This window comes from Euleptes europaea, chromosome 8 (assembly GCF_029931775.1).
Source record: "Euleptes europaea isolate rEulEur1 chromosome 8, rEulEur1.hap1, whole genome shotgun sequence".
In the NCBI taxonomy this organism is placed as follows: Eukaryota; Metazoa; Chordata; class Lepidosauria; order Squamata; family Sphaerodactylidae; genus Euleptes; species Euleptes europaea.
This window is the reverse complement of record NC_079319.1, coordinates 77,195,977-77,220,397: the sequence shown is the minus strand read 5'-3', so window position 1 is coordinate 77,220,397 and position 24,421 is coordinate 77,195,977. Positions and strand designations below refer to the sequence as shown.

The 24,421-nt window shown below is 45.7% G+C and overlaps 1 protein-coding gene across 1 annotated transcript in view; it reads right to left on the bottom strand.

The window, feature by feature from the left end:
• SYCP2L (synaptonemal complex protein 2 like) overlaps window positions 1–24,421 on the bottom strand; it is a 62,831-nt gene that overhangs the window by 6,927 nt on the left and 31,483 nt on the right. The window contains exons 21-30 of the mRNA XM_056854971.1: window positions 23,821–23,873; window positions 22,809–22,860; window positions 18,974–19,023; window positions 16,426–16,474; window positions 14,893–15,052; window positions 13,145–13,194; window positions 10,992–11,076; window positions 7,833–7,912; window positions 7,617–7,686; window positions 7,104–7,238 (exon numbers count right to left, since the gene is read on the bottom strand). Of these exons, the coding sequence (XP_056710949.1) occupies window positions 7,104–7,238; window positions 7,617–7,686; window positions 7,833–7,912; window positions 10,992–11,076; window positions 13,145–13,194; window positions 14,893–15,052; window positions 16,426–16,474; window positions 18,974–19,023; window positions 22,809–22,860; window positions 23,821–23,873 (784 nt within the window). The remainder of the gene's footprint in view (window positions 1–7,103; window positions 7,239–7,616; window positions 7,687–7,832; window positions 7,913–10,991; window positions 11,077–13,144; window positions 13,195–14,892; window positions 15,053–16,425; window positions 16,475–18,973; window positions 19,024–22,808; window positions 22,861–23,820; window positions 23,874–24,421) is intronic.

Sequence of the window (24,421 nt, the reverse complement as noted above, 5' to 3'; positions counted from 1 at the left end):
CATTGGGAGAGTAGCGAGCTCGCTTACCAGGACGGTGGGTGCGGGACAGTCACCGAAACAAAGACTGCAGTACGGCACGTCCCACGGCTGCATCTCTCACTGAGTCCACATCCATAGCGTAGTGTTTCATAAACGTGGAGGGCGTGGACCAGGCGGCAGCCTTACAGATGTCCCGGAGATCTATCTTGGAAGAAAAGGCGATGGAAGCCGCATATGCTCTGGTAGAGTGCGCTTTAATCATAGGAGGGCATTCTTGGCGAGCAAGATCATAGGCCAATTTAATGGTTGACGTGATCCACCTCGAGAGGGTTTGAGGAGAAGCACGGTGACCTTTACAGTGTCCCCCAAAGCAAACAAAAAGGTTATCATCCTTATGAAAGTTTGGAGACCTCTTAATGTAAAAAACGAGGGCTCTTCGGACATCGAGGGAGTGTAGCGCCCTATCAGCATCTGATGATGGGTGAGGGGAAAATACAGGGAGGACAATGTCCTGTGTAAGCTGGAAGGCCAAAACAATCTTAGGTAAAAAGGAAATCTTTGGCTTCAGTACCACCCTATCCAATTGGAACTTAGTATATGGAGGGAAATGAGAGCGCCGATAAGTCGCTTACCCTCCTTGCCGAGGTGATTGCGACCAAAAAGGCCGCCTTAAATGAAAGTAGAGCCAAGTTCACAGGTGGCTAATGGCTCAAACGGAGGTCTCATGAGTTGTGAGAGGACTAAGGAGAGACTCCACTGAGGAACGGGACGAGTGACGTGACGATATAAATTAGTCCTCTCAAAAACTTTTTGGAAAGGGGATGAGAAAAAACTGAAAAGGAGTCGATATCCGGGTGAAAAGCCGAAATAGCGGCTAAATAAACTTTAATGGATGAATTAGATAAACCTTCATCTTTGAGGGTTAACAGGTAATCAAACACAGTAGATAACAGGCAAGTAATTGGTGAAACATCTTTGACCTTAGCCCAATTAGAAAAATGTCTCCATTTAGCGTCATAGGACCGCCGTGTGGAGGACTTCAAGGAGTGTAGTAAAACCTTAGCTACCCTGTCAGACCACTGCCCTGGGGCCGCACCCTCCAGGCAGTGAGTTCTAGGTCTGGGGGGAAGTGGGAGGGATCCTTCGGAAGAAGGATGTAGTTCCCTTGCACAAGTGACATGAGCACTGCGAACCACGACCTCCTGGGCCAAAACGGAGTGACAATGATGGCATCTGTCTTGTTGTGGTTCAATTTTGCCAGGACCTTGTGAAGTAGAGGGAATGGGGGAAAGAGATAAAAGAGAGCACCGTTCCAAATTGCTTGAAAGGCATCCCCCAGTGAGCCCGGGCTGGCTCCCGCCCTCGAATAAAACCTGTGACACTCAGAGTTGAGGTGCGTGGCAAAGAGGTCTATTTGCGGGTAACCTCACTGTCGGAATATTTGGTGGAGACAGTTGTTGCTTAAGGTGAGCTTGTGCGTCTGATTGGGAAGGCGACTCAGCGTCTGCTAACGTGTTGCTCTTGCCTGCGATGTGAATACGAATACGATGTGAATACGAGAGTAGCGTGGTGAGTTATGGCCCATTCCTAAATGTCGCTGCCCTCTTTGGAGAGCGAAACGGACCCTGTGCCGCCCTGCTTGTTTATCTAATACTGGGCGGTGGAGCTGTCAGTAGCGATCTGAATGTGATGTCCGTCCAGGTGCCCTGTGAATGAAGACAGAGCGAGACGGATGGCATGAAGTTCTAATAAATTTATGTGCAACCGGGATTCTAGGTGCGACCATGTACCCCGTGACGTAAGGTTACCACAATGAGCCCCCATCCAGAAAGGGAAGCATCTGTGAACAGGTGCCTCTCAGGGGAAGGACAATGAAAGGGGACGCCTGAGAGGATATTGACATCATGTGCCCACCACTGTAGGAAGGAAATGACGTATCTGGGGATAGATAGGCATTTGTGCTGGGGATCTACATTGAGCCTAAATGCCCGGAGGAACCAATTTTGGAGCGGGAGCATACAGAGGCGTGCATACTCAACCACAGCCGTGGTAGAGGCCATGAGGCCTAACAACTGTTGTATATGATAGGCTGTTTGAAAACATTTCCTAGTGAACCTAGCCACCAGTTTTTGAATGGCGCGACCTCTTTGTACAGGGAGGAAGGCCCTGGCTTGCTCAGCATCCAAACGTGCTCCAATGAAGGTCTGCACTTGTGCAGGGACAAGTTTGGACTTGGAGAAATTAACTAAAAGACCCAGGTTGTGAAGGACTGAAAGGACTAAATCGACTTGTGTGACCAGCTCCAACTGAGATGGCCCCACGATTAACCAATTGTCGAGGTAGGGAAATATTACACAACCCTTCAGGGCAAGGTGAGCCACCACAACGCACTTTGTAAAGGTCCTGGGGCCCGTAGACAACCCGAATGGTAACACATTGTACTGGTAACATTTTATTGGCGACACTCTGTGTGAATCGCGATGAGGAAGTAAGCATCGCGGAGATCTAACACTACGAACCACATATGCCTGTCCAGGAGGGGAAGCACTTCCGGGAGCGAGATCCTAATAAAGTCCTAATAAAGGCATTAAGGTCCTGGAGATCCAGGGTAGGGCGCTTCCCCCCTTTTTATCCACAAGAAAAAAGCGGGAGTAAAACCCACGGTTCTGGTCGGAAGATGGAACCTCTGCAATACCCCCCTTGGAGAGGAGACTGTCAACCCCTTGAACAAGTAGGTCAGGGGCCGGTGTTGGAGCACAGCCCAACTGTCTATATGGAGGTAACATATCATACTATGAAGTAACCAACATTTATTATTTTCAGAACCCAGACATCGTTGGTAATCGAAAACCAAGCATGGAAAAAAGCAGACAGGCGATCAAGAAAGCAAATGGACACATCTAGTCATGCCTGTTTTGGCTTATTAAAATGGGACGGAGACCCTCTGGGGCCTTTGTGGACCCTAAGTTTGTTTTGGAACTTCCTCTCATTTTGAGGGCGAGGAAAGGATGGGCAAAATGACGGTTGTGTGAAAGAACCCTGAAAACGGTATGGGCGGGAAGGCTGGTTGGCTTGCCGGCCAAAGTAACGCAGCTTAAAGTCGGGCGCCTGAGGGGTAATCCCTAGGGACTTTGCATTTGTTTTATTCTTTTTCAAGCGATTTAGGAAGGTATCCGTTTGGCTGCTGAACAAGGACGTCCCTTCAAACGGAAGGTCCACGATACGTGATCTAGTATCATAGGGGAGCGCAGATTGATGGAGCCAAGCGTGTCTGCGAATAACTATGGCGGACGCAATGGCTTTACTGGACGAATCCGACACGTGGCGTGCTGCCGTGAGCTGCTGTCTTGCTAAAGACATGCCTTCTGACTGAATGGCTACTGCCGAAGGACGCTGGTCATCAGGAAGGACGGAAATTTGAGGGGATACGCGATCCCAAAGGGAGTATTGATATCTGGCCATGACAGCAAGGAAGTTGGAAATGCGGAGGCCTACCGCACTAGAAGTGTAAATTTTTCTAGCAAGGGTATCCAGTTTATGACCTTCTCTATCCTGCGGAGAGGAATGTGCTCCTGACCTATATTTACCAGGCAACGCCTCCACTATGACGGAATTAGGTGGAGGGTGCTGATAAAGGAGCTCTCCACCTTCCCTGCGAATCTTAAGAGATTCTCTACTCTTTTGGTGGATGAGGGGACTGAGGCAGGCTTGGCCCAGTTGGTACGGAGAATGCTTTTTATCATGGGGAGGGCCACAGGGCCTACATCAGGGCTATGGAGGATATCCATAATATCATTATCGGACGAAATCCTCCGGTTTAAACTTAATTTTAAGAGCCTTCGCCATGCAGATTAGTTGTTCCGCGTATAAGCGAACATCTCCCGTAGGAGAAACCAGTTTAGAGTCCCAGACAGTGTCCTCGGGTGAGGGAACTGAAGCGCGGGATTCCTCATCCTCATCAGGAGAGAAGGAGGCGTCATACTCGGAATGATCAGTGTCCCTTGACATGGAAGGAGACCTGGATAGAGGAGGCTTGCGAAGCGGCACTTGCCTTGGACGGACGGAATCTTTGGATCTGTCATCAGGATGGTAAGACAAGATGGTGTCGACGCCGAGAGCCCCTGGAAGGCAAGTGTGAATGGGAGCGACAGTGACGACGACTGTCGACCGAAGAACCCGAGTAAACTGATGGAGTCGGGTATCGGCGTCGAGAAATATCCCGGCGCCGACGGGAGGGAGACCGACTCCTAGAGGAGTAACGGTGCCTCCAAATGACAGAGCTGCGTGAACCAAGTGAACGGCTATGTCCGGAGATTGATTGTTTGGATGAAGACCGGAGAGATTGGGAGCGGCGAGAAGTAGATCGGCGCCGACGATGGGATCGACTCCGACGAGGGACGACCGGCTCCGATGAGAAGAACAACCGGCTCCGACGAGAAGGACGACCGGCATCTGTGGGAGACGGATCGACTCCGACGGGCGGAACGATGTCGAGAAGAGGATCGGCTCCGATGGGTAGGGCTGCAATAGCGCGAAGTAGACCGATGCCGACTGGATCTGGACAAAGCCGGACTTCGAGAGTGGCGTCGAGAAGTCGATCGACGCCGAGGCCGTTGACCAGGTTCGAGATGGGACGAACCTTTCGGCGACTCTACTTGGGTCTTTTCAACTGACAGTTGAGAGTCTCGTTGGGTGCTCACAGGAGGGGGTGGCTGAACGGCACCTTCCTGGAGCTCTGCAGATTCTGGCTGAGGCCCCTTATCGCCAGGCTGTGGGGACTTTGTAAACACCGGAGGCACATCTTTGTAGAGTTGAAGGAGGTGCTGTTTGAACTCAGCCGAGTCTTCCTTGGCCCTGCTCGGACACGGAACCGAGAGTGTAGCCAGGGAATGAGGAGGCGAATCCTTGATAGTAATGGGCTGCTGCGCAGCTACTTCGGAGGTGATTGACGCCGAAGGATGAGACGACTTGGTCTGAGATCGGCATCGAGGAGATGACGAGGGTGATCGGCGTCGAATCGACTTCGGCGAAGGCGATCGGCGCCGAGGTGATATGGAGCGGGAAGCATGGTGCGAACTTCCGCGGCCGTGGCCATCTTGGGAATCCGGAGCAGTAAACTTTGCCGGACGAACAATGACCGACGAGGGCTTCTTAGAAGGGTCACCCTTCTTGAGTTTCTTTGTTGGGGGTCCCGCTTCGGACTGTGGCTTACCGGTCGAAGTACCAGGCTCAGCAGATTGACCCCATGGACACAGAGACTCTTTGTAGAGGTGAGAGAGCAGGCGAGTCAACTGAACCCTCAGGGCCTTGTTGGTGAGTTTGGAGCAACTTTTGCAAGTTGCAGGAATGTGGCCTTCTCCCAAACAAAGGAGACATTCAAGGTGAGGATCAGTCTTCCCCATCTTGGTACCACAAGAGGTACGTTTTTTGAAAAGTGGAGCTTTCTTGAGCTCCATGGTAGAGACGAAGCTAACACATTCTCTCTCCGTGGTGGCAGAAAGAGAACTGGAGGGAAGAGTGCTTCCTCGTCCTTAGGTCATGTGACCGCTGGGCGGGGAGATTGCATGCCCCAAGGGGAGGGGGAGCACTCTCTTTTCAGATTTTGCTAGAAGCTGACAAATCTTATCCGTGGCTGGCCTGGGCAGTCCCAATGTGGGACTGCATAGAAGCCCCACAGATGAACAACAATTCTTTTGCCTTACACATATGAAAAGATCAGGGGTCAGGATACCTAATCTAACTTGGTACAGTAAAAATCTGAGGCCTAAATGTCCATTAAACCAATATTACTGACAGGAAATCTAATGCACATTGCATGGTATAACGTCTGTTTAGGACCATAAATTGGCTACTTTTTATATCCTTCATATCTCTGAAATCTGATTATTTCCAAGTAAAATTACAAATGCACACTTTCAGGACCTCATGCTGGAATTATTCTTTACTTCAACCAAATGCCTGAAGTTCAGAAAAACTTCTAGGGGGAAAAATCACTGGATCCTACTGAGCCATCCAACTACCGCCCAGTGTCAAATCTACCTTTCCTGGGTAAGTTGGTTGAGAGAGCAGCAGCAGAGCTGCTCCAGAGTTTCCTGGAGATCAGTTCTGGATCCATTTCAGTCCAGCTTCCAACCTGGCCATGGGATGGAGATGCTATTGGTCGCCCTCAGAAATGATCTCCAGAGACAGCTGGATCAAGGGGGATCAACACTGCTGGTCTTGTTTTATCTGACGGCAGTGTTTGATGTGGTCAATCACAATCTATTGACCCACCACCTCGCCAATATCCGTGGCTGAGCTCATTTCTCCAGGATCGGGGGCAGAGGGTGGTGTAGGGAGAGAGGATGTCTCCACGGCGCCCTCTGGTGTGTGGAGTTCCTCAAAGGGTGATCCTCTCGCTCATGTTATTTAACATCTATATGCACCCCCTCATCCAGCTGGTCCGGAGTTTCAGGCTGGACTGTCACCAGTATGCTGAGGACACCCAGCTTTATCTGCTGATGGGCGACTGTCCTTTGGCCAGGTGCCTGGGGGCCATGGTGGGGTGGCTGAAGCAGAGGTGGCTGAAATTAAATCAAAGACGGAGGTCCTGTGGCTGGGTTGGGGAGATGTGGGTGTGGGTGGCCACAGTTGCTGGCTCTTGATTGGGCGCAATTAACAGCAGCTGCATCTATCAAGAGCTTGGGAGAGATCCTGGATGCCTCCCTTTCAATGGAGGAACAGGTCACTAATATAGCCAGGGTGGCTTTTTACCAATTTTGACAGATCAGGCTACTAGTACTCCACCTTTCTCGCCCTGACCTAGCCTCAGTGATCCATGCCTTAATTGTTTTAAATGGTTGTAAGCCGCTCTGAGCTGAACCTAGTCTGGAAGAGTGGCCTAAATATCCAGTAAAATAAAATAAAATAGTTACAAATTTGATTTCTAAGTAAAAAAGTAACCACAATAATTAAACAATGACAGATTACTTTCAAAAAAGCAAAATCCTCTATTGTAGTTAGAAGACAGCGCTACTAAGAACAGAGTGTTTTGGAAAACAAGCAAGCCTTTAGGACTGGTAGACTTGAGGTGACTAAAATTACAGGTTTAGAAAAGTTGATGGTATCTTGTAGCCTATAATCACCTTTACAACTTTCCTCTTCTTTCTCCATGGAATCAAAAAGTCGTTTGGGTTCAAAAGAAAGGCTAGAAGACTGCTCATTACTAGATTTCCTCTCAGTGCCTTTCAGTCGCTTCTCACGGAGACCACTTAGGAATCCTAATAGAAACAAGAACATAATATCCTAGTGTTATTGTAGGTGTTTAGACTTTATTTCCTTTGTCCCCAAATGCTAACTTTATTTTGGAATTAAATCTTGATTACAACAAATCTTCCAAGTTACATGAACCTAGGACCAGATCATTATGAGGTTCGGGAAAATTAATTTGGTCCAATGCATAGTTCATCTGGGAGACCATGTTGATTCCCTTTCAAATATGGTAATAGTTCAATACCACAGACTGGGCTGCACAGATGAAAGGAGAACAAAAGTAGGAGAAAGAATCATTCCTTTCCCCTTAAACACCAAGGAAAGTGGTTGCTTGAGTCTGCCCATTGTCTCATCTCCCAGTTTGTTTCATATATGTTCAACCCTACCTGTGAGTTTGCGCTTAGATTTAGAGACCTGGTCTTTCAGAGGCAGAGTACTGGCTGCGCCATCACAGTTCTAGGAAGAGCAAGAAGCATTAACAAGAAAACTCCTGGATACAACATAAGTACCATGTTACAATTCCAAATTATATTTGGAATGAATGAGTATAATAAGAGTTCAATAAGCTAAATATGTGCGCACACATATACCTCATCCCATACCTTGCTTCCACTGGCATCTGAGTCATCAAGGGAAGAGGCACCCCTTACTGGCAGAGTGACATCTGCCATTTCCAAGCCATCTGGAAGAAGCAAATTACCTGTCAAACATGTTGCAAGATCTTGGGAGCCATTAGGAGGGGAAAGCCCTAAAATGTATTTTTCCTGAAAACACATAAAGCCACAGAGATACCAAACAGTAGTGCTCTTTCCTTTCTATCTTTATAAACAATAGTACTATCTTGACAATCCTTATACATAAAAGCCAATTCCTACCCAAGCCTGCCCCCGTCTCCCAGTCTTGCGCCATGCATGCAGGAGAAAGAGATAGCAGACTGCAGAGGCAGTAGACTTACAAGTGTGATCCTAAGCAGAATTACTTCTTTCTCAGTCCATTGAAATGAATGGGCTTAGAAGGGTGCAAGTCTGCTTAGAGAATTGGACTGTTTTGTACTCCTCCCTATGACACTACTGGGTGCATCCCTTTTCTGACTTCCACATAAATGAAGAGTTACCATTATTTCCAGCAGGAGGAAAGAGGGCCGCACTGGGGTAGCCATCACTGGAGGGGAAGAAAGATGTATGCAGCACCCCCCCAAGTGGGAGGTCATACCACTATTAAACAATACATTACTCCCTCCACATGCAAGGTGCAATGGGTTTCTAATGCCCCCCCTAATGCCCCCCCCCCAAGCCCAGGAAACTTGTTAACTAAAGCAGTAGCTTTTGCAGATGTACGCTTATTTCATCAAATATGTAAAATGAACCGAGAAAGTAGTGGTTATCTGTATATGTACACAAAGTCTACTGTACATTGAAAATGACTGCACAATGACCATTTAGGGAGCAGGAGAATTAAACATAGGGGCTATTCAACCATAGGAGGATTTCCGAATTGCTGTCTGAATGGGTACAGTTCAGGAAAGATGACACAAACCTGCTAATTCCTGCATATTCAAATCAACTTTCAGAGGCAAGCTGAAGGAAAATTTGAGGCTTCCCCTAGGAGGACTGTAAGGATTCTTAAAAAGAGCATTTCCCTGTTCACTTGATGCACACACAGGTTAGCCCTTATGGTATTGTTCCATTCATCTACCATGTCCCTGTACACAGTTGAGGTCGTCACGTTACCACCTGCTAGCTGTCCTCCACTGTCATGTTGATGCTCATCTGGCATCAACTAGAGACCACGCCTTTCTTACCTCAGTAGAAACTCCTGCTTTGTGGAAGGCACTCTTTGTGAGGTGAGGGGGGTATATTCTTAGGAGTCACCAGAAATAGGCTATTTACCAGAGCTTTTAGTAGGTATAGACAGAGAGCCAGTGTGGTGTAGTGGTTAATAGCGGCGGACTCTAATCTGGAGAACCAGGTTTGATTCCCCACTCCTCCACGTGAAGCCTGCTGGGTGACAGTCACAGTTCTCTCAGAGCTCTCTCAGACCTGGCTGAGGCAGGCAATGGCAAACCACCGCTGAAAATCTGACTTGAAAACCCTACGGGGTCACCATAAGTCAGCTGTGACCTGACGGCACTTTCCACCACCACTACATAGACAATAGGCATCTTTTGGAGACAGTGGAGAGTTATTTGAGGTTTTATTTTTATTCTGTATTTTTTTGACTTGCGGTTTGTAAGCCACCTTGGGCCAGGAGGAAAGGCAGGATATAAATATTTTAACAAAACAAATGAAGATTGTCCATTAGATGTGAAAATGAGACATTTTCACAAGCAAGCAAGATGTGCTTAGGTTGTGTATATACTCTATGACTGAGGAGTTGTTAGTGGTCAGTGTGAAGTGGACAGAGAAAAGGACTCCCGCACTGACAGGCACTCTACCTGCAGCCCAATCAAGAAACAAAGGAGGATTCAGAGAATCTTTTTCTAAGTTAACCCCCCCCCCCCATGCTAGCATATAATGGACTGAGATCCATGGATGAGACTTTCCCTTTACAAAACTCTTAGGAGGCAGAAAAACTCACTAAATGCAGCCTATCACTGTGGGGCACAGTAGCAGCATATACCGTATATACTCGCGTATAAGCCGAGTTTTTCAGCCCAAAAAAAGGGCTGAAAAAGCCGGACTCGGCTTATACGCGGGTCAATACGGTAGGGGAGGGGAGGGGGGAGGAGGGAGGGGGGAACTTACCGCCATCACCGCCGCCGTGCCCGGGAGCCTTCCTCCAGCCAGCAGGGGCTTGGAGGGGCCGGCAGGAGGCCCCTGCCGGCCGCGCCGCCGCCACCCACGCGCCCATTCTTTTAGCAGGCAGGGATCTTCCTGGCCCGGCAGGAGGTCCCTGCCGGCTGCTCCGCTGCCGCTCAGGCACCCGGGCGCCTTCCTCCTGCCGGCAGGGGCCTTCCTTGGCCAGCAGGAGGTCCCTGCCGGCCACTCCGCCGGCTCTCAGGCACCCGGGCGCCTTCCTCTGGCCGGCAGGGGCCTTCCTTGGCCGGCAGGAGGTCCCTGCCGGCTGCTCCGCTGCCGCTCAGGTGCCTGGGCGCCTTCCTCCGTCCGGCAGGGGCCTTCCTGGGCTGACAGGAGGCCCCTGCCTGTCGCGCCGCCGCCGCCCGGGCGCCTTCCTCCGGCCGGCAGGGGCCTTCCTTGGCCGGCAGGAGGCCCCTGCCAGCTGCTCCACTGCCGCTCAGGCGCCTTCCTCCGGCTGGCAGGGGCGTTCCTTGGCCAGCAGGAGGTCCCCGCCGGCCGCGCCGCCGCCACCCACGCGCCCCGGCGCCTTCCTCCGGCAGGCAGGGGCCTGGAGGTGCCTCCTGCCGGTCCAGGAAGGCCGCGCCGCCGCCGCTGCCAATTCGCCGCGTCTCCCGGTAAGTAGGGGGTTCAGGGGCTCTTCCCCCTCCCCCCTTGGATGGCAGTGGGGTCGGGGTGGGTTGGGTGGGCCCAGAGGCCGGCGGGAGGGCGACCTGGGGCAGGGGCCCTGCGCTCTAAAGTGGCGGCTGCATTGCCGGTAAAGGGAATTTCTTATTGACCCTCGGCTTATACGCGGGTCAATAGGAAATTCCCTTTTCTGGCCTCAAATTTGGGGGGTCAGCTTAAACTCGGGTCGGCTTATACCCGAGTATATACGGTAATAAATAAAACAAAAAGGAGCATGGTACATTTTGAAGGGGAAAAAAAAACTTAGACTCCTATGTTCCAACGGGGCTGAAGTTATACCAGTTTGCTGCTCTGCTAAGAAGCTGTTTATCCTTGTGCTTCTTCTTCTCTTGGCCATTTCACTGAGCTTGGATGAATTCCCAACCTGGAATAAAGGTTTGTAGGCATCTAAGTTCATTCATTCTGTAATGGACACGAGAGATGGCCTATTCTGAAGAAGCAAAGTACACTTACCCCTTAATTTAATCAAACACCCCATCTTTATGAGGCAAGGAGGAAAAACTAATTAACATTTGCCCTGTGGGGATATTTTGACAAGGTTGAGTTTCATCTTGTAACTGGTATGCATGCATGAGATGCCTGATTCGCCCAGTCTGGCCCAAGCTTGTCAGTGCTTGGGAGTTAAGCAGGGTCGGCCACGGTCAGTATTTGGATGGGAGACCAAGTTGCTATGCAGAGGAAGGCAATGGCAAACCACGTCTGCTCATCTCATGCCTGGAATGCCCTGTGAAGGGGGTCACGATGCACACATGATTGAGACACAAGTAACTTGCAACTAAATTTCAATAAATGAAACAATTTCATTCCATTTGTCTATTTCTAGAGTAGGCGGCAACACCAAAACAAAGATGTCCTCATATCTGCTTATTCTCAGCTACTAGCCAAAAGAAGCTAGCCAAAAGAAGATCTTACACAGCTTCCAGAAAATGTACACAGCATCAGGGAAATAGGATTCCATAGTTATGGTTAGCCAAAATAACATAACTTAAGCATAGAATAGGGTTAGATCCAGCCACTTTTTCTGCCGGTGACAAGAGGAAGTAGGGGTCCCCATTTGACCACCCCCAAATGCTATTGGTTCTTGTAGGTTATCCGGGCTGTGTAACCGTGGTCTTGGAATTTTCTTTCCTGACGTTTCGCCAGCAACTGTGGCAGGCATATTCAGAGTAGTAACACTGAAGGACAGTCACTGTCCTTCAGTGTTACTACTCTGAAGATGTCTGCCACAGTTGCTGGCGAAACGTCAGGAAAGAAAATTCCAAGACCACGGTTACACAGCCCGGATAACCTACAAGAACCAATGAACTCTGACCGTGAAAGCCTTCGACAATATCCCAAATGCTATGTTGGGATCATTGGAACGGTATAAAAGCCATGTGGAATTAGGGGCAATAGAAAGGAGGGTTTTGGGTAAGGTTGAGTAAAAAAGTTCGCTGGGTCCATCCCCATGTTTTAACTTCATACATGGCTAGTATTTTTTTTAAAACGAGTGTTCTTAAAACACTCTTACAGAATATAAGGGAGGAATGGGACTATTAAGGGAGGCAGGGCACAAGTAGTTTAGTATGAGCACATTGAATTGTACCCAAAAGAAAACAGACTGGGACGCATCCTTGTCAGGATCTCTGCACCAAAGTCAGACCCAACAATAGCATGTTACTCCCCTCATAAAGTCTATCAGATTCAAAGCATGAAATGCTGTCTGGTTAGAAGAGATAGGAAAGAACAGATAGGTGCTACTGGACACGTCATTCCAACCTGGGTTCCTATGTTAAAAAATGAATCCGCCAACACTCCAAGGTTGACATACTATGGGACCATGGGAGACTGACCAACACAATTTACCTAGCACATTTTATCCTGCCTTAAAGAAGCTTGCAGTTCTCTCTTCTTCATTCTATCCCTACAATAACTCTGTCAGGTAGATTAGGCTGACAGAGGGCGACTAGCTCAAAATAATCTAGTGAGCTTCATGGCAGAATTGGGATTTGAACCCCCCCCCATGATCCTAATTCGGAACAGTAGCCACTATACCACCACAGAGGGCACCACTAAGCATTGCCTAGACCTCCCAAACCCTGCCTACCTCTGCTTTGTCAGATATCCAGCTCTGATTAACTTCTCTTCAGCCAGCCACCAAATTTGCAAGCACATTCCTGAAGTTACTAACAGTAAAGCCTGCTGCTAAGCCAATTTTTTTTTAAAAATCTGACCAAGGTTACATAAGTGGCAAAGCGGCAAGCCAACCCCAAAGATGCTTGGCAGGGGAACTGGAAAACCATAGGCCTTCTGACACTGGGAAGCCCCAAGCCTGACCACAGCAATGCTAGATGAAAAAGGAAACGGGAACCTCACACTAAACTGTATTCTGGGCTTCCCACATATGTGATATTATACAATTATTCACAAAGAATTAATCTAGATTTTCTTACTTTCTTTGCATTGTGATCACTGCTACTACTTGGAGAAGACAATGGCAACACTAAGAAAAGACAAGTGAAAGGTATCCATTATTAGAGATACATGAACATTAAGCTTCACTAACGTAGCGAACTGGAAACAGAACTTATAAGCAGCCTCTGCTGATTGGTTTGGTTGCTGCCTAACATCTCTGTGGGCAAAAGAGGGAACAATTTTGTGCTGATCCTCCTTCCCACCGTTGACCTCCAATTCCCTATCCAGGTTGTTTTTCAGGGTTCCTCCTTCCTCCGGGAGCAGCATTTCAGGGAGCATTTTGGGCTGCAGCAAGAAGGGGGTAGGCAAGAAAGCTGTGCTCTGCTGGTAATTTTCAGCAGGATCCAAGTCAGTATCTTCAAGTGCTGAAAATCTTAATTTAACTTGGGGAACCACAGATGCCATGAGCTGCAGGCTAGAAATAAAGGTAAAACCCAGCAAGAGACATCTACAAGCACAACATTGGCGTTATGTAGTCTGAAAAAGAATGCTGATCTAATGATTACAATAGAGTCCCACTGGCTTGCGCACCCACCCAAAAAAAGTCCAAGATGCAGAACACCAACTGGGGCTCTAGCACTTCAATGTACGATAGTGTATTATGGACACAGTTGTGCTGCAACAACAGTCAATGAGGACCATAATGCTGCAATTTCAGTCGGCCACCACCACCCTTCTTAATATTGCTGATGGCTTAGGGTCTTGAGCTAATCCAGTATTCCCTGCAAATTAGCAAACTTCAGACTTTCCCCTGAGGCATTTGGAAACCCTGTAGAAATATATTATCTGTATATTGGACTTTGTGAATTGCAAATACAGATTTCTGATCTGCAGATCACAGTCCCCCATTTAAGATTTCTAGGGCTTTTTTGGTTTTTGCCATGTTGATTGGGTAGACCAGATCCACACCCAGAATAGGGAATATTCTTGTGCAGAAAAAAGAGAGTGATTAAAAAAAAATTCCTTCTCTAATGCATACTGATAGTAGCTAGAATGCTAAAAAAACCTTCCAATGTGTTATCATATTGATAAATTAAAATAGGAGACTTTTTAAAGACTAGCAATATTTTAATGCAGTATAAACCAACTTCTTCAGATGCAATGAATGGGTCCTCCTTATGAAGATATATTATGTAAGAGGTATTTTTTTAAAAAAAGTCACGTCCCCATAAAATGCAGATAATACGGGGTGAAGTCATAGATGGAATTATTTCATTTAACTCTGTACTTCCTGCATTTTATGGACCCTTGACCTTGCTTTAAAAACAAAACAAAATGTTCCTACTTAAGTCTGCATGGAGAAGATCCGTGCACTGCATCTCAAGAAGGAGGCTGCGTTCCACAAAAGCTCACACTGGAATAAAATTGTTAGCTTTTAAGGTGCCATAGGAGCCTTCTTTATTTCAGCTACAACATGGCTACCATCTTGGGTACATTAAAAAACTGGCATCCTCAAGACACAAACAACAGTCACTCAGTACGACTTATTCAAGTATGAGACCTACTTAGGCTTCTCAAGAGCAAGCTCCAGCCAAACACTGGGTGGAACTTGCATGACAGCGAACACAAATCATAGGAATGGTCTCTTTTGAGCACTGGCTATAAAATTAAGTGCCCACTTACTTGGGAATAAGTCCCATTGATCTCTGTGGGACTAATTTCTAAACAAGAATAAGATCTGGAAATTTATAATTATGTTGGACTTTGGAGTACAAATCCATCTTACCTTTTAAATTGCTTCTGACCTTTGGCCTTCTACGAGTATAGTCAATAGTTTTGGGCTCAGATTTTTTCTGAGAGTCAAGGATCCAGTCATTCTCACTAGCACTGTTGCTTGGAGTTTCATGGTTGCTTTCAGAGAAGAGATGTTTCTTGTAACCAGCAGACTATAAAAAGGTGAGAATAAAATTCATATTGTTCCTTTATTACACATTAAATTTTCAGGTACCTCAAAATCAACTTTACACATGAAGCTCTCTGATACTGAGGGCATAACTACACAATACATCTTACAAGTCAGTTGACAGGTAAAGAACTGGATTCATTGACGTATATTGGGAAGGACACATGGAGCCAGAGAAAAAGGGCAAAAATCCCACACACATCCCAAACACCCCACCTTTTCAGCTGACAAAAGTGGGGAAGGAAGGAAACTGGAAGCTTCTTCTCCCCTCCCCCACAGAGGTCCCCCTCAGTGCCAAGTGAATGAGTGCTTTTTAAGGTGAGTTTCCCTGATGTATATCTGACTGGGAGTCCAGTCGCACACCCATGACCCAACACGTGTTGGGTGTATTAAGTAGTCACGCCCTAAGTGAGACTATTAGTCTATCATTCAGTATTGTCTACTGTGCTTGACAGAGGCTCTCCAAGGTCTCAGTTAGAGGCCTTTCATATAACATTCTTCCTATCTGATCTTTTTTGAGAGCCAGCATGGTGTAGTGGTTAAGAGCAGTGGACTGTAATCTAGTGAACTGGGTGTGTTTCCCCACTCCTACACATGAAGCCTGCCAGGTGACCTTGGGCTAGTCACAGTTCTCTCAGAACCTACCTCACAAGGTGTCTGCTGTGGGGAGGGGAAGGGGAGGTGATTGTAAGCAGCTTTGAGATTCCTTAAAGATAGAGAAAAGCGGGATATAAAACCCAACTCTTCTCCTTCTTAACTGGCAATGCCAGGGATTGAACTTGGGACCTTTTGCAAACAAAGCAGGTGCTCTACTAAGGAGGCACAACTCTACCCCTCAAGGCAGAGCTAGTTCAACAAAAGGCTACATTTGTCTGATTTCACAATTATATCTTCCTCAACAGGAAATAAGCTCTTTTAAAAAAATATTTAACACCCACAAGGGCCTGGGAAAAAATGAAGAGGACAGGAGACAGGGCCCCTCCATAAATGCTCATTGTAGGTAAGCAGAGACCCATATATATGCTTTTTAAAAAACCCTGTACCTGTACTCATTCACACATTCCAAAGAAGCAGGACTTACAGAAATCTATCACATTCTGATATTGTGACCAATTTGGATGTTTTATTTATTTATTTTTATTTAATTATCGCATTTATAGCCCGCCCTCCCCCTGCCTTTTGTTGCATCAAAAGCAGAGAATCTATAGCCCTGCACCCCTGGATTTCCCAAATAAAACCCCCAGAGGACAGACCTTTGCTCAATGCTGAGAGATTACAAGAAGGAATTTTACCCATGTACATCTTCAGTCTACTATTATTAAAATCTCTATTCCCATAGCAAGCAATACTAAATACCTGCTTTTGCTTAGCCTTGCGCACTTCCGCTGTTCCTTTTTCCAAACTCCTGTAAGCATAACCCAAAAAAACCCCGACCAAATTAGAGAGCTCAGTCCACACTACTGCAAAGCATTCAGGACTATTCTGCAGGGCCCTGTATAAAGCACACCTGGAATACTGGAGGTTAAAGTTGTACAACATTCCCAGGCTTGGCTTCTGCTCCCTTCCTCATGACTTCAGTAATTCTCTTTTAGACTTGGTCTACACCAGTAGTTCCCAAACTTTTCGGGCCACCGCCCCCTTGGTTCCACAAACTCAACCCCAGCACCCCCTACCCTATAAAAAGCATTATTCGAAATAGGGGTTTGCATGACTCACTAAAGAAGATAACAATAAAATTTCAAAACAGTAACAATTAATAGTTGAAATTTATTCAACAAAACTGATGAACTTGATCCAGTGGTACCAGCTCTTCAAAGTCTGGAAAAAAATTCTGATGGTTTCCACCAAATTTACCAGCATGGTGCCATAGCTTGATATATTGCAAATTAGTGAACAACACAGTTGAAGGGGCCCACCTCTAGCACCCCCCTGCTGCCCCCTTGCCTCTTAGTGCCCCCCTAGGTAATCCCCCCAGGGGGTGGTACTGCCCACTTTGGGAACCACTGGTCTACCTACACACACACAATGAATTGACTGTACCACTTCAGACTGCAGGTGAAGGATGTCATTTTTACAAGTCCCTCTACAGCCATAATCCCCTCCAAGTGAGAAACTAGCACAGAATGCAAAGGGCTAAGGCAGAACTTTTCTCCTTGGTGTGCTGATTTACTTTCAGTAGTGAGTTTGTAACATGGCAGAGCATCAAAAATTGAACCCCCCCCCCCCATAGTCTGGAAAAGGCACAGCCCATTCTACAATCTCTGGATTCTCCTACCTCCTTCTGCTGCATATGTAGACAAAGCATGAGATATTAAGATAGAGTTTCCTATGTAAATAAACATAGCAATTGGATCCAACATGTTCAGACTTGGATACCACCAGTGGGATTCCTGCTCCCCCTCCCCAAACATTCGTGCTCCCTACTGTTTCTGAAATCTTCTGGAGATTAAAAGGCAAGTCGCCATTCAGTCCAGGGATGGAGGCAAAGATGCTTGCCTATCAAAAACACCTAGATTTGATTGGTTGCAAGTGGGGAGGTTGGAGAAATACAAGTCTAAAGCCCAAGCAGAACAAGTGCACTTTAGGGGAGGGGGATAATATGCACTGCATAAATGCATGCTAAATATAACAAAATCACACAGAAAGCTGCATTACTAGAGATAAAACAGCCTAACATCTCCCCATAAGGTTGTGTTTGAAGTTTCTCATTGATAAAACTGCTTTGCCTCCATCATAGGATTCAGGTTTGAAAGAACCAATAATGACACCAACCGACACCAACTTGGCAGGTGACCGCAAAACCAGGAGCGTTTCTAGGCTTTCACTGTATGTGGAACAATGGTAAGTATACCAAAGTTCCCTCCAGTCTTGTCCATTTCCCCTGTTAAGCCCCCTGGTCTCATTAGCACTTGAATGGTCACTTAAAATGCAGCTGCCCAAATGTAATGTTCCCAAGAAATGAATGCAACCAGATGGGAAATTAGTCATCTACATTGCTCACACAGATGAGGAGAGACAACGTTGACTATGTTCCTTCTTCCCTAGATGTTTGATCTGTTGCAAGTGAGCACCAGAGGTTATTCTGTTGTGTGACTGGATGCTACAGGCCTTCAAACTTCCACTGTGGATGAATGTCCCCTGCATTAAGTTGTAGCGGCAGCTGCAGAGCAAAGGGTTACTTGTATCTAGCCTCAGACAATTACAACACACGTCTGTTCAGATTACCCTGTTGAAAGTCCTGCTGCTAGCCACAGTATTCTTATTAGAAACAAATCCTAGTGCAAAAGGTAAAAGTATTAATGATTTCTTCTTTTCTCCCCCTACCCAAGAGATACACAGGAATACTTTTCTTGGATTTTTAGCTCACCAAACCTACAGGCTGTGAGCAGGTTACAATGAATAGAAAAACTCAAATGAAGAAGGATTTCCTCACCATAACCCTTTCCTGGTTACTCCTACATGTCATTAATTAAAAGGCTCTAAAATCAGAAGTATGATTTTACCACTCTAATCTGGTGAACCGGGTTGGTTTCCCCACTCCTACACATGAAGCCTTCTGGGTGACCTTGGGACCACCACCGTTATCTCTGAACTCTCTCAGGCCCACATATCTCACAAGGTGTCTGTTGTGGGGAGAGGAAGGGAAGGAGATTGTAAGCCGGTTTGAGACTTCTAAAAGGTAGAGAAAATGTGGATATAAAAACCAACTCTTCTTCAAAGTTCTCCCATTGCTCAAACTGGTTAACAACATATTTGGTTCTCAAGTCTTCCCATCGTCATCCCTTCCACTACCAGGGCACTACCTGTTGTCCATATTTCCTGCACACTCTTGCTGCTCACTTCTACCCATTTCTTAATTGTGTACAAAGGTTAAGGGAAAAAATTCAGTGTCATCTTCCCATACCTGTGCAAAGGGGTCTTCCGGACAAAGACTTTATGTTTTACTTCAGTGACCTGAAAATGAAGTTAATTCAAAACTCTTTCAGGAGGAATTAAAAAGTAAGGATTAGATGAAAACAGTGGATTTCCCAAGAAAATATTCCACAGTATCAAGAAATATCAAGGTCCAGGTCCATTCAAAGGGTTCTGCCAAATCACTTTATTTGATTTTTTATCCTGCCCATTCTCCAAAGCAGAGTGGTGCTCATGGACTTTTGCCGGTTTGCTCAACAGCCACTGAGATAGGTTAGGCTGACAGGATGTCATTAGTTAACGCAGGCCTCTCAATTCATAGCTCAGTGCCCAAAGCGCTAGCCCCACCATTGCCTCTCAGGCAGGGTTGCCAACTCCAGGTTTGGAAATTCCTGAAGAACTGGGGGTAGAATATTAGGAGGGGGAGGGGAGGGGAAGGGCCTCAGTGGGGCCCATATACCACATAGTCCACTCTCCAAAGCAGCCACATTCTCCAGGAGAATTGATCTCTGGAGATTAAGTTGTAACCATGGGAGATCTCCAGGCCCCACCTGGATATTAGTTATCAAACAAGGGCTAAGAGTACAAAAAGGAGGGTGAGAAATCAAAGCTATGCACTTGTAAAAGGCTCAATAGAAGCACTGTACACAATGCAAGTTGCAAACAAATCTATTCAGAGGAAAAGCCTCTAAATAAAAAGACAATATCCATAAGAAGTACAATCCAGAGCAAGAGGTTGTGAATAATTCACAATTCAAACATCCATTCAGGTAAGAGTATACATACAAACAAACAACAATTATTCTTCAAGCGCATATGCGTTTACAAATTGTAAGTCCAGTAATGGTAAGTATCAAGCAGGGCAACGGAATGAATGAACCCATTGCGGTTGAAATTCATTCCGTTGCCCTGCTTGATACTTACCATTACTTGACTTACAATTTGTAAACGCATATGCGCTTGAAGAATAATTGTTGTTTGTTTGTATGTATACTCCCACCTGGATATTGGCAACCCCACTCTCAGCATATGATCTGATTATAGAACTCATGCAGAATACATACTATTTTGAAACAGGTAAACATTTTTGGTTTATTAACTGTTAATAACACTTGATTTGTTTTTTTTAGCAACTGCAAGTGTGTTCCTATCAAAATAAGACCTGGAACCCGTTGTAAGAGATTTTTTTTAAAAATTTGAATAATACAAGGACATGGAGGGAACTCTGTTTGTAAAGTTGGAAATATCAGGGAAATTATGTGTAAACGTTGCTGTTGTAAGTACTTCTGGATAGTCTTAGAAAAGATTCTCCTAGACCCTGTGCTACCTCACTGGGTCTCCTCTTCAAGGCTGCACTAAAAGCCTCACTAAGAAATAATTTCTCATTTATTAGTGCCAGCAAAACTACCTGTGCCACAATCCTAGCAAAAAAAAAAAGAAAAAAAAAGATTTGCTTTGCTAAACTGAATTAACACCATTTACCAAATTTAAGGAAGGGAATGTCCATTCATTTGATAGGTTAGTGCTTTTAAAAAAATCTTTATCACTGACAATAAAAGGAAGTTCTTGAGCAGGTTTTAGTCAGAAGCTGCACTATATTTGTAGCATTCAATGGAAAATTACATAATCCAACACACTATCTAGTCATGTGTGGACATAGTGCGCCTATACATATAAGAAGCCCTTGGTGATCCAGAGCCCTCTCACAACCCCATCTACCAGGCTACGGTAAGCACATAGGTTCATGTGCTATCACAGTAAGGAAACACTCACAGGCAATGGCAAGTCCATGTGCACCTCTCATACTGCCATTCAGCCCTTCCCTTTCTGTTGCATGCATGGGACTCATGCATGGAGCACAGTAACGTTTATACTACAACAGTATCTCAGAAGTGACGCAAGAGGAATGGAGGAAAACCCATTCTATGTGTGCATCCATGTGGGACTGAACTAGGGTGGGAGCAAGGCTTAAATTTATGACAGCCAGTATGACATGATGGTTAGAAAGTTAGACTAGGGTCTGGGAGACCCAGGTTCGACTCCCCACTCTGCCATAAAAGCTTGCTGGGTGACCTTAGGCTATTCATTCACTCTCAGCTTAACCTACTTCACAGTGCTGTTGTGGGGATGAAATGGAGGACAGGAGAACCATGTAAGCTGATTTGGGTTCACCAGTGGGAAAGAAAGAATACTGTGCACATCTAAGAGGGTACATTTGTATATTTATGGTGCAAAAGTACTTATTGCACTTTAACCTTGCTCTTCCTCCAAGAACACAGGGGGCCTTAATAGTTCCATTCCTCCATTTTTTTCACCACACACAAACTTTATTGGGCTGTTTGGGCTAAGAGATGGAAAGTTTCCTGGCTGAGTAGGGATTTGAACTCATGACTCCCAGGTCTTAACGCGACACTAGCTATGACACCACAGTGCCCCTTCACAACAAAGGACTACATTTTAAACAGTAAATTGCTTTACACACAAGTTTTACAGTATAATCCTATAGAGTTACTCCAATCTAAGCCCACTGAAGTCAATGGTCTTAGACTGGAGTAACTTACCATAGGACTGCATTGTTAGTCATCTATGTTTTTATTTCAAGACACCCAAAAGATGAATTTCTCTTCCACTAAGTGTTCTCTTCCACTAAGTTCCACTTAGGGCAGCAGGAAAAGAGGAAGACCCAACAAGAGATGGATGGACTCTATAAACGAAGCCACAGCCCTCAATTTGCAAGATCTGAGCAAGGCTGTCAAAGATAGGACATTTTGGAGGACTTTGATTCACAGGGTCGCCATGAGTGGAAGCGACTTGACGGCACTTAACACACACAAGTGATATTACAAAGCACTGGTATCTCTAGAACCGGCCCCAAATCATCTAGGATGCCATCCAATATTGCAAAAACTATATAACAGTTCACCATACAATAGCTGCCTGCCAAAAAGTGCATTTCCAGTCAATCTATTCACAAAGTAAACTACATGGAAATTATCTGATTTTGGAACTATTGGAAGCTGCTCTTCAGAACAAATTCTTTGTCAAGGTTATTTCAGCAGGATACGAAAATGATATTCCAGTCGTGCTTGACATATGTATAAAAGGATCCAAGTTCCCACAATACAATCTAATGTCAGAGAAAACATTTGGCAGCAAAAGAGAACGGCTACCTGTTTTCCAAAACCATTTCCCCACTAGGATGACAAACACCTGGGCCTAGGTAGAAGAATTTGGTTAAACGGTATGGGTCCAATAGCAATTGGTCACACTTTTGAAACGTTTAATGCTATCAGTGCAAAGCATAACAGACTGGCTATCATCTACTCAAACCCTGCAGCAATCTGCTGGGTGTCTTGGACTGCCTCAGTGGTTGAAAAGTCCAATCCTGGATTGGCCTGGCGTAAGTGCCACATCTCTAACCATTAGTAAGGAAATTGTGGCATTCGCTGCTCCTTACCTGCCTGCTCTTGTTCTGAAGCTGTAGGAGCCATTTCTCATAACAGACTGTGTGTACCACTAACCTATACATCTAGAAAGGCCACTTTCCAAATTTTGTAGCAAGCAGGAGAAGCCGCCCAAGAGGGAGTCTCTAATATTCCCGACAAAATGGAAGATAAAAGAATAACAGAAACTGCTTTGGGTCCCCACTGGGGAGAAAGACAGGATAAATGAAGTTTTAAAAATAAAATAGTTATCAAAATTGTATATGGTGGGGGGCCGGGGGGAGACAGTGACACAATTTGTATCCTCTGCATTCATACCTCCTGAAATAAATGTGCTTCAGGGAGGGAAATTATGGGGAAAGTAGTCCTTCAAATAGTATTTACCATATTGTGTGCCACAGGGTCAGATAAGTCTCCAAATTCATATACATCCTTCCTGCAAAATAAAGACTTAAGAGATCACTGAACCCTTGAAAATAACAGATGGAATTATGCATTTGCACAGCTGTTGGAATATACAGAATTTAAAGTTGTGAGTGGAACTTAAGAGTTGCCCATCTTTAAATAATGCTTATTTTAACACTTTTTTCTGGGGGTAACTTTCTTACAATTTTCAATAGACTAGCATTTTAAAAGGCACTCTTTCTTGCCCTTCCACTTATTCCACAAGCATTGTCATAATTCTGTGGTTTCATTTTAATGTGGCTGTCTCAAGAAGGGCATTGCACATTTTTTTTTATACCTCATTATGTTAAGAACAGGTATTTATTAGTTCAGGTCAAGTATGATTTGAATGAGATTCCATCAGGTGCTAAATACCAACCTCTCGCTAAGTGAATACATACAAATAACTACCTACCGTGCACAATTAGTGTCATGAATTACACTCACGACAGCTTTGCTTCACCAAAAGGATAAGGAACAAACCCAGAGAAGCTGCATTAAAAGTTACTTTAATCCTGCCAATGTAAAGAGAGATGGGAGGACAGATTTCTCCCCAATACTTTTCCAGAATAGATGCATGCAAGCTGGGTGTGAAAACAACACTGCTCAGCGCCTTCACCATGGCTAGGGCATGAGCATCATCTCAGCTTGCACATGCCTCTCCCCACCCTCACGCCCGTTCCACTCTCCTCATAATTTTTAGTGTTAACTGTAGTAAGCGTTGTTCATTTGCGCTGACATTTTCACTAACCATGGTTAGTTCCCAACCACCACGTGAAAAGCTGGATGAAAATACACGTTGTCCCTTTCAGACAAAACAGCAATTGTATATAATAGGAGGACCACATGTGTACTGTCCTCCCCCTATACGTGGCCAAATGGAATACCAAAAAAGGGATCTCACAGAGCATGAAATATCTGAAACGTGCATATATCAAGCTTAATGGTTTACTTTGCTTCTGTCATTTCTTTGCTTGAACTTCTTTTTCTGCTTTTCTCATTATCCTAGAAAAGAAACAAGAATTGGCAACATTATAGAAGATGAGTTGTTTAAGACTGCAAAAAAACCCCACCTCTTTTCAGCAGAATCAGGAACTGGAAGGAAAGTAGTCCTCGGGAGGAACTGGGGTGGGGGAGACCACCTGGCCCCAAGTGCAAACCCAGAAGCAAAGAATGGAGCTTGAAAAAATGATTCAAATTGGGACCAGATTTGGGGGATGGCACTTGGCAAGATGGCCTCCTATGCCCTCTCAGCACCATTAACTCCGCACCTTATCGACTCCTTGCCATAATCTCTCTCCACCCAGATAAGCAGCAACAGCAACAAAGAGCCGTTTCTGCCTTCTGATTTTGCCTGCCTCTCTTTCTGGGGAGTGGTGTGGATTCAGCCCCAAGGGCCCAAACCTTGTTGCCATCCACAGGGTAAGGATAGGGAGGTGATCAGTCAAATGCTGCCGCTCCTGGTGATCATTCACTAACCCTAATCCTCTGCTTTAACAGGTGAACAATTACATGGTCCTAATTATCTGGTTATCCTTCCAGTTGTCCACTTT